Source organism: Trypanosoma rangeli (assembly GCF_003719475.1).
Source record: "Trypanosoma rangeli strain AM80 chromosome Unknown Tra_15.4_contig_00497, whole genome shotgun sequence".
Classification (NCBI taxonomy): domain Eukaryota; phylum Euglenozoa; class Kinetoplastea; order Trypanosomatida; family Trypanosomatidae; genus Trypanosoma; species Trypanosoma rangeli.
Genome location: NW_021706243.1, coordinates 1 through 9,257, shown reverse-complemented (window position 1 = coordinate 9,257; position 9,257 = coordinate 1). Strand labels below are relative to the sequence as shown.

Sequence of the window (9,257 nt, the reverse complement as noted above, 5' to 3'; positions counted from 1 at the left end):
CGTTGCTATCAGTTGACTGCATCTGCTTCCGTGTTTCGAAACATCCACTATGCGCGGAGGTGGGTGGGTTGCTCGGGGCGCCCTCTCCGTTACCCACATCCAGGGCTGTCTCACCAGCCGAGGGTGTTGCGCCATTCTCTTTCTCTCTCTCTCTGCATCCTACTGCCGTTGTTGCCGTCGCCGCCAATTCGGTTTGGTGTACCGGCGGTGGCTGTAGGAGGTGGGGGATGCTGCCGCCGCGCCCCGCTCACCGCGGAGGCTACCTTGCCGAGAAGGATTCCGAGCGCCGCCCGCATGGGGGGCTGCAGCCAACAGAATTATTATTGCCCCCGCACGGGCCGCTAAGGCGGGAAAAAGCACCGAATGAGACCAACAGCACATGTTCCGCGGTCACAGCTGCTGCCGGTGCCTTATCGTTGACCCCGCCGCCTCCTCTTCTCCCTTCCGCTTGCACCGTCAGTAACGGGAGTGCGGCATTGTCACGCTTGCCGGGCCGATCGGTGGGCGCCTGCACGCTCGCACCGCCCTCGCTGGAGATCTCTCATGATGTGTGGCTTGCGACAGGCCATCGCCACGGTGAGGCAGAAGCGCCAGCTGCCGCACGCCGCAGCAGCCAAGGCATGGCCGCCATTACCACTATGACAGTTGGGGGTGTAGACCTTGCCACTGTGCGTGACTCGTCAGCGGTTACGCTGTCAGTTACTGACGCCTACCAGGAGGCTCTTCTTTTGGTTGCCACGTATGCAGACGGTTGTGGTGAGAGTGAGGCGTGGCATCTGCGGCAGTGCCGCTGCACGGAGAATCTGCTGCGCTACATCATCGGACTGGAGCAAGAGAACGAAGTGCTGCGCTTGGCACTAATTGAAGGGTCGGAGCGACGCCTACGACGGCGGTTTTGCGGTGGCCTCAGCCGCGACGGCGGCTACGACCAGCAGCAAAACGATTTCTCTTCAGTCAGGGAGTTTTCCTCTAACCACCACCTGCAACAGCATCTTCTTCAGCGCGTGAAGGAGGTTGAGCAAAATGTCAGGAGTTACTTTCAGGACGAGTTGGAAAGGCTGCAAAAACAACACACAACCGATACTGCTGCTGCGGTGCAAGGTGGTACGAGAGGCGAGTCCTACGAGTCTACGCTTGCGCAGTCGGAGCGACGGCGTTGGAAAGAGCATGTGCGACACACGGTGGAGGAACTCACCCTGCTGCACCGCGAAAAGGAGAAGCAGGCCGCTGGTGTTACCGCGACATCAGTGGCGTTCAGGACAGAGGGGAGTGGTTGCCGTCATGCGCGGGATGGGGGTAACTGCGACAGTGCTGACAGCCGCATTGCCGTGCTGCAAACGGAGGTGGAGCACTGGAAGTGCGAGGCTGAAAAGGCACGGGCACACGCCAAATTGTACCAGGACCAGGCGCTGAAGGAGTTGCAGCACATGCATGCCGTCTACAGGAATGCGCTGGGAGAGGAGCGGTCCGCCTTTCCGGGCGCTGACGCAACGCCCCTGGCGACAGGAGGGATGGTTGGAGAGTTGACCGTGAGTGACGCGGCTCAAGAGCATACTGCAGACGAGGCTGCCGCCCCTCCTACTCCGAACCTCCTTGCCCCAAGCTGTATCAAGGAGGAGAAGGAAAAAAAAGAGACGTATGTTGAAAAGCAAGGTGACCAGGCAGCTTCCCGTGGCTTTCCTCGCCATACTTCTCCCCCGTTATCCCGCGCCACATCACGTGCCTCAGGGGGAGGCGAAGAGGCGGAGAAGCGTGCCGCGACCGCGCCTCACTTGTTTGATGCCACAGTGGGCCCAACAGAAGCGGCGGCGGGATCGCAGAAGTTGGCACGGCGGTCGTACCACTCCGACGTGTACCTTCGACGAGAGAGTGTCACCAACGACGAACGGGTGTCTGCGGGAGTGTGAGGAGGAAAAATGAAGAGTAGCACAAAGCCGATACCGTGGGGCTACTGGTATTAACACCTCCAATTCGCCCTTTTTTTTTGTTGTTGTTGTTGCCTTTTTGGGTTGGGGCTTCAACTTCTTTTATCTCCCCCCACTCTCGTATCTTCCTCCCCCCCCCCACCCCCCCCACCACACACACACACACAAACAAACACACACCCGCTAGGCGCTCTCATTGCCACAAACCAGTGATATTACTGTGATTGTCGCCTGGACGGTTGCGTGTCTTCTGCCAGTTTCCCGTCGCTGCCTCAGAGACTCCACACCTCGACCGCGATGTATGGAGTATCTCCGCCTCCCTCTTCCTTGTGGGGGAACCCGCGGCTGTGTGTGCCGCCGCTATCCGCCGTCCAGCCCGCAAGCTTACCCGGCGAGCGCGCCGGGATGGACGTGGTGGGAAACACCTCCTCCTTCCCGCCGGGAGGGAACGCACCGGACGCGAGCTCCGCAGGGAACGAAACGGACTGGCAAAGGAAGATGTCACCCATGGCGACAGCTGCCGGTGAAAAGGGGGAACCCAGCCTATACAGCTGTGGTGCTGACGCCTTACCGCCAGGTTTGAGTGTCATGCCGTCTTCAGTGGCGACTTCCCTTGCCCCACACGCCGCATTGGATGCATGCGTCGAGGCGTTTCGCGTGTACACTTCTGCGGCGCTTGTGCTTCCAGAGGAAAAAGCGGTTATTCTTTCCATGTTGGATGCCGTGGCAAAGTACACCCAGGCGCGCCTGCGCACCCAGAAAATCTTTCATGAGTGTGAGGCATGCTTGCACCAGGCCGCGCAGCTGCAGACCAGCATTAGTGCAGCGGCGGTAGCATTTGCCTCATCAACCTTGAGCAACGTGACGGATAACTTTGTGTTTCAGTCGCCGTTACCTGCAGTGGGTTTTACGTCAAGCACAGCGAACCTACAGCGGGGACGGGCCAAGGTGGACACGGATCTAGCCGAGTGTAGGCGGATGCTACAGCAGGTGGAGGCCTTTGCGCGGGCGTTTCAGGACCTGCAACGACGTCGGGCACGTTTGCTTGAAGGTCTTGAGGATGAAAAGCAGCGCCAGCTCCCACCACCCTCTCCTCAGTGTCACGATGTTGCGCATATGCCGCTTGCCGCGCCCCCTGTCTCCCAGCTTCACGCCACGCTGGAGGATTGCATTTCACAGCTGCACACACAGTGGGAGACGCACGTCACGGCCACTGCAAACAGTTTTGTATGCAGGCTGCACGGCACCCGCCCTCAGGAGAGCGGTGAGGTGCTCGACAGCAATGAAGGGGAGTTGGTAGATAACGTGCGTTTGCTCATGTCGCTGCTGCAGGTGTGCGACAACACGCTTGGCCGTGTGGATACGATGCGCAGCCGCATCAGTCGCCTTGGTTCGAGCCGCATTGAAGAAGCAGAGGCGCTTGAAAAGCTCCTTGCGAACATGGATCATTATGACCCGACCGCTGAGGAACACGCGGGACGGCGCAAGCAAATCGATGCGGAGTTGGAGGAGCTGCGGAGTTGGTTGACGCACATTGGGCAGCTTCGCCAGCGGGCGATGAGCACAGCAGAGTTGCTGCAGCAGTTTTTGCTCAACGAAAACAGGGAGGCTGCGGGTTCCGGGCGAACCTCCTCGTGCCTGCCGCTGCCCAGCGAGGGTGGAAGCGCACCGTCGTCGCACCGGCCATCGCTGGGGGGCCCGGCCTCCCTGGACGAGTGGCGGCAGGCTTTGATTGCGCCAGACACCGCCGCCGCGAAAGAGACGGGCAGACACGCCGCAGATGCCACTGCGGCTAGCGGAGACGCTAGCGCCAGTGCCGCGACGGATCCCGCCGCCCCCGCGTTGACTCCGGCAGACATCGCCTGCAAAAACGAGTATCCGACGTCTGCAGTGCCCACTGCCGCTGAGGGCGTGAGCAACGCGGAGGACAACTCTGGCAGCGTTGCCTTGCCGGGGCCACCCAGGAGTGCCGCCGCTGTGGCTGAAGACTGCAACACGAACACGGTGCCGGAAGGGAAGTGCAGGCACGGCCCTGCAGGGCTGCAGCCTGCTCCTGGCGACGCCAGTGGAGATGATGATGGGGATGACGACGCGACGTCTTCATACCACGCCAGCGCCTTTGACGAAAACGACAGTCGGGGGCATGTGGAGAGTGGCGCCCGCTGTCGCCGGCGACGAAAGCGCCCCGCCGCTGCGGGGTACTTGGGCGGCATCGCAGCGTTTGCCAGAGCGGTGGTGCAGCGGGCCACGCGGTTCAGTGACTCGGAGTACAGCTCCGCGAGCGACTGCGAGAGCGAGACGGAGGGGCGACGCCGGCGACGACTTGAGTGAATGAAGTTCCGCACGCGAGGGGAAACGCTGGCAGGTGCACACTTGCACACAGAGAGTGAGGGAGCGGGACGGGGGGCATTCGTGTCGTATGGCGGGTGTGCGCCCTGACGGATGGAGCTGGGACGCAAACAGCCGTAAGCCACACAAGAAGACATCGAGGGAGAGCGGGACTGTGTGTCACTCCTTTAGAGTAAGTGCAAGGAGCGGGAGGAACTGGGTGGGGAGTGGCGGCAAGCGAGGGCGCGAGTGGAGAAGAATCGAGGCGCACGCACGCACACACAGGCACAACAGGGAAAAAAAAGGAAAAAAAAGACATGATAATATTAGAGATGCTTCGTTGTTTGTTTGTTTTTGTTTTTGTTTTTAAAAGACTGCAGGCATGCAGGCGAGGAGACGGCGGTGCATCACATGAAGGCAAGACGCCCTAAAAGGGGGGCAAGGAAAGGAAAGATGAAACGGTACACATGTCTTATGATGTGTTTTGTAAATGAGTGCCCGCATTTGTGGATCGGGGCCCGTCCACATTTTCTGCGAATCCACTCATCGTTGCTTCTATGCTTTTTACTTGCCTTTCTCGCGCTTTTGCTCTTTTTCACTTCTTCCGACTCGCGGGACACTGTCTCTGTCAGCTTGAGCCAGTTCGCCGGAACACCACCCCACTGAGCCCCCGCACGCTCTCTCTCTCTCTCTCTCACACACACACAGACTCTATGAAGCGAAGGGTACTCCGCGCACACGCGAACAAACGTCGTCTTAGGCTCATCAGCGCTGAGCACGGACTTCGACTTGATGCGTACAGTATTCTTTGCGACGCCTCGTTTCTGCGCGCGTTGGTTCTTGCCGAGGGCGCCGGCGACCGTTCCCCGGCGCAGACACTGAAGACTCTCATGTATGACACCTTTGCGGCTGCTACTTCGCATGGATGGAATGAAAAGGACACTGACAACGCCGCTGGTGCCGCACAGGTGCGGAAACACAAGGATCTGAGTTTTGCAGTGCACTATCTGCCGGAAACAGCCATGGCGCTTCGTCGAATGGCGCAGCAGCAGCAGCAGCCAGAGGAGCGGGAAACTGCTTCGGCACCACGCAAACGGAACGGAAATGAAGGGAACCTGAGACAACCTGCGGTACGTGAACAGAGCCGGCCTCTTCTTTCGGTGGTGGAGTCGCTTTTGGCAGGATTGGAGTGCACTGGGGGCGGGGATTCCTCAGCCAGTAGAAATGAGGCCAAGGCGATAGCTCAGTTTGTCGCGGCGGGGTCAGTTGAGAGCCGCATCCCACACGCGGCGCAGAAGCGGAAAAATGCTCACTTTTTTTTCGTTGCCACGCAGTCGCACGACGTTCGCCGGCTGCTGCCACGCAACGCCGCTCTCATTCGCCTCACAACTTCTCCCACGGCGTTGTGGATTGAAAGAAACGGCGACGCATTCCACTACGGCGTGGACGGCGCTAACAACACCTCTGGCCAGGAGGCGGCCGCGGCAACGGGGGGGAAAATGCTGTCTGCAGCAGACGTGGCTTTCATGCGGCACCTCTCGGCGGACCTCCTGCCGGCCGCGGGGGTGAAGAAAAGGCGCCGGGCGGAGTCGAACAACGCTGCGGCGAGGATATCTGAGGTCACGATGGCCCCGCATCCAAAGGCGACGCCAGTGACAGGCCACAGGGGCGACATGGGAGGAGGGGGTGCGAAGCGGCCTAGAAGGAAAGCGGCAGGCGGGCCAAACCCGCTTGCGGTGAAGAAGAAGCGTGTTCGTGAGGTGTTTCGCGTGGATTCCGGGGTGTCGAAAAAAACGAAATGAATGAAACACTGAGAAGGGGGGTGGGGAGAATGGATGTAGTTGCTGTTACTGCGGAGGGCCGATGTCTCTCTCCCTCTTTCTTTCTTTCTTTCTTTTCCGTGCTTGTCGGTGCATGATGCTTCCATCTCTTGTGCTTAACAGGCCTGGGAACCGGGCCCATAACACGTGAGGAATGCCGCGCGCACTCTCGCTGTGAAGGAAAGGGGGGCAAGTATATGCATACAAACACACAGCTGCGTATGCAAGTTTTAATTTCTCTTTGTTGTTATCTCCTTGTATTTCTCTCTCCCTGTGTCTTTGCTTTCTGGAGGAGGGAAGCCAACGGAATTGAGGCAGGCACACCATCAATATTCGTGCAGCGTGTTGCGTGGGGAGAGGGCAGGCGATAAAAGAGCAGCTGCAAACAAAATTCATACGTGGGACAGACTCTCTCTCTCTCTTTCTCTCTCTTTGAGAGAGGGATAGAGACAAAGCAAAGCGGTTCGCCTAGCCGGGGTGTGTGAAGAGGGATGCGACGCGAGGACTTACTGCAGGCGTTGCTGGTCCGCTTCGTGAACCCGCAACGGGAGGAACAGGATTGGCTGCTGCTTGCGGCACTTTTTTATTCCCTTACGAGGCTTCTGCTGCCCGCCAAGCGCATGGAGCAGCTGTACTACAAGTACCTCCAAATACATGGCAGCTGTGCTGCGATGAAGTCCGCCTGCAAGGCGTACGAAACCCAACTCGAGGAGCGGCTTCGGCAGTGCGTGGCTGGTGGCGGAATTCCTGCCGCCACAATGGTGACGGGGGCTCGTTGCATGAGCATCAGCTCCCCACAGACCTCGCGTGGTACTGGAATTTTAACGCCGGCCACTCCGACGGGGGTTTCTGCTCCCGCAAGTGGCGCTGGTGGCGCAGACGGCGGGGAGTGTGGGTCGTTGGCGAACTTGTTTGCCCCGTTGCCGTGCGGCGGGGGAGGCGGCGTGAACGATGGCGGCTTTGCGGGGGGGGAGGCGCTGCAGCAACTAACCCCAGAGCGGCGTCAACGCTGGCGTCGTCTGCGGCACGAATCCATTAGTCCCGACGTCCTCATTGCCCTGGTGCAGCAGTTTGCCCTGGTGGAGGGTGCGGCGGTGTTTTTGGCGCCGGTACATCCCTCGACCATTATGGAGTTTAACGGGGCCCGCTCGGGACCGTATGGCACGGTTATCATGCACCCGCTTTCGCTGATGTGCATCAAGCGGAGGGTCTTGGCATCCCGAAGAGACTACGAACTACGTCAACCAGAGAAGCGGGATGCCGGAACCGACGCCTCTTTGGACGGAGGAAATCTTCGGACGCGGAAGCGTGGGCGTGTGGCGGCGGCTGCCGCTAATGAGAAAAACGAGACCGCGCGTAGGAAGACGCCAGCCGACATCGGCGACGACGACACGGGTGCGATTAGGACCCTGCAAGATCTTGAGCAGGCGGTGTGGCACATTGCCGCCAACTGTGTGGTGTTTAACGCCCCCGAGTCCTACTACCCTTTCACGGCCAGAACCTTTGCCGTTGCTTGCACGAAGATCATTGAAGAGTATTGCATGCAGCGCGTGCGTGACACATGAAACGTTATATGTGATTCCTCGGGCGCAAATTGGAGGGTTGAAGGGCCCCCGCGGAAGGAAACAAGGACAAGAGGCTCAAGAGGAATGCCGGCAAGAAACAAACCCCCTTCCAAAAAAAAAAAAAAAATAGAACAATGAAAAGTAGAAAGTAATTTGTTTCTGTGTGTTGTGGGGGGAGGAGGGGGGGTGATGTTGAGTTCTCGCATGCGTCCTTCTTTTTTTCTCTCCCATTGAACTCCTCCATCGCATTGTCACGTTTTGCGTTCGTCTCGTTTTTTTTTGTTTTCGTTTCTTCTCTCTACGCGTATGCGTGCGGGCGCGTGTTTCGCGGGCGCCGCCGGGGGGAGAAAACAAAAAAAAAAGAGCAGGAAAAAACAACGTAAAAACAGCCACACTAAAAGCATCATTAGTCACTCTCATAAAACGAGCTGGCAGAGCGGGTATGCCGTATTTTCGGGTTTGCCTCGACGCGGAAACGGAGGGAGTTGTGGCTATTCGGCCCGTTCGGCCTCGGATTTGGGGGCTTAAGTTTGATTGCGGCAGTTGCCGGGAAACCAGCCCGCACTTTGTCTACGTGGACGAGAGGGAGGAACGCGACAGCGGCGGCGGGGGTACACGCAACGCCGTCTTCAAATGCGCCTTCTGCAAGGCGGTCCTGACGGCCACGATCGACACGGAAAGCTACGGCAAGTACACCCCTGGCGGGGACGGCGGCGTCTTGCTGATCGAGGTGCGTGGCGCATCCCCGGCGGAGCTCGAACTGGACAATCAGTGGGTGGTCGAGGCGGAGGGCTCGGCCTTTGAGCGGGTCGACCTAAGCGAGGATTGGGTGGACTACGACGAGGCTAGCGGCGCGCCCGCCAGCGTGTCCGGCGTTTCCGTGAGGTTTGAGCGGGCAAAGGGGACGAAACACGGGTAGGCGAATGCGCAAAAGAAGCACGGGGCACCAGCGGGACGTTTTGGTTTTCCACATACACTCCTTTAAACATTTCGCTTTTTTTAAAATAAAAAAAAAACGTGATCCTGCTAACACGAAATGGGGTGGTATTTGTTCTTTTTTTTTTGCTCCTACGTCCTTTGCTTTGCTCCTCACTCGCTCTTCCGATTGTCCACAACAGCGGCCGAGAACTCACGCAAGCCGGGAGCGTAGCAGCCGCGAACGGACTCCCCGCCACGCCGCCCCCCAACACACCGCCATGCCTGCTGCCTTGCGACTCTCTTGCTGTGTAGCCTGTGGGTTCCTTCGCCGGAGAACGAGAGGAAGAGGAGACCGCGGTGCACGGGAGGAAGAGCAGGAGAGGAGCGAGCGCCAGTGAAAGCGCACGGTGTCACACGCGCGGCCGCCAACGCACCCGGCGCACGCAAAAGCAACAAACGCAACGTGAGCAAAACTCGTGGGCAAATGGGCCTTTGGGAAACGAAGCGACCACAGCGCCCGTTCCGCCTCAGGAGCGGACGCCAAGAAGAACACGCACCGCCACACACCGCACACGTGCCCCTTCACGTCCGTCCGCCAATGTGAACCAGCGCTTGCGAAGCGTAACGCAGAGGGCCGCAAGAGTTAACGCACCCGCGTTCTGATGCCTTCCGCCCCCGCACGGCCCGCGGCCCTACCTTCC

General features: G+C 59.2%; 5 protein-coding genes across 5 annotated transcripts, besides 9 other annotated features; all 5 read left to right on the top strand.

Annotated features, from left to right (window-relative positions):
• Window positions 1-135: 135 nt before the first annotated feature.
• Window positions 136-154: a microsatellite.
• Window positions 155-227: 73 nt separating this feature from the next.
• On the top strand, window positions 228-1,907 carry TraAM80_09009 (uncharacterized protein; the record flags this gene model as incomplete). The annotated part of the gene is made up of 1 exon (XM_029385718.1): window positions 228-1,907. The coding sequence occupies one exon, from the start codon at window positions 228-230 to the stop codon at window positions 1,905-1,907; it is 1,680 nt and encodes a 559-aa protein (XP_029234434.1).
• Window positions 1,908-2,052: 145 nt separating this feature from the next.
• Window positions 2,053-2,077: a microsatellite.
• Window positions 2,074-2,105: a microsatellite.
• A 225-nt stretch (window positions 2,106-2,330) lies between these two features.
• TraAM80_09008 (uncharacterized protein) lies at window positions 2,331-4,256 on the top strand (the record flags this gene model as incomplete). The annotated part of the gene is made up of 1 exon (XM_029385717.1): window positions 2,331-4,256. The coding sequence occupies one exon, from the start codon at window positions 2,331-2,333 to the stop codon at window positions 4,254-4,256; it is 1,926 nt and encodes a 641-aa protein (XP_029234433.1).
• A 337-nt stretch (window positions 4,257-4,593) lies between these two features.
• Window positions 4,594-4,619: a microsatellite.
• A 311-nt stretch (window positions 4,620-4,930) lies between these two features.
• Window positions 4,931-4,949: a microsatellite.
• A 17-nt stretch (window positions 4,950-4,966) lies between these two features.
• On the top strand, window positions 4,967-6,055 carry TraAM80_09007 (uncharacterized protein; the record flags this gene model as incomplete). Its single annotated transcript, XM_029385716.1, has 1 exon — window positions 4,967-6,055. One exon carries the CDS (start codon window positions 4,967-4,969, stop codon window positions 6,053-6,055), a length of 1,089 nt encoding a protein of 362 aa, XP_029234432.1.
• Window positions 6,056-6,121: 66 nt separating this feature from the next.
• Window positions 6,122-6,150: a microsatellite.
• Window positions 6,151-6,481: 331 nt separating this feature from the next.
• Window positions 6,482-6,505: a microsatellite.
• Window positions 6,506-6,564: 59 nt separating this feature from the next.
• On the top strand, window positions 6,565-7,638 carry TraAM80_09006 (uncharacterized protein; the record flags this gene model as incomplete). Its single annotated transcript, XM_029385715.1, has 1 exon — window positions 6,565-7,638. One exon carries the CDS (start codon window positions 6,565-6,567, stop codon window positions 7,636-7,638), a length of 1,074 nt encoding a protein of 357 aa, XP_029234431.1.
• Window positions 7,639-7,749: 111 nt separating this feature from the next.
• Window positions 7,750-7,779: a microsatellite.
• Window positions 7,780-8,080: 301 nt separating this feature from the next.
• TraAM80_09005 (uncharacterized protein) lies at window positions 8,081-8,557 on the top strand (the record flags this gene model as incomplete). The annotated part of the gene is made up of 1 exon (XM_029385714.1): window positions 8,081-8,557. One exon carries the CDS (start codon window positions 8,081-8,083, stop codon window positions 8,555-8,557), a length of 477 nt encoding a protein of 158 aa, XP_029234430.1.
• A 329-nt stretch (window positions 8,558-8,886) lies between these two features.
• Window positions 8,887-8,945: a microsatellite.
• Between the last annotated feature and the right edge of the window lie 312 nt (window positions 8,946-9,257).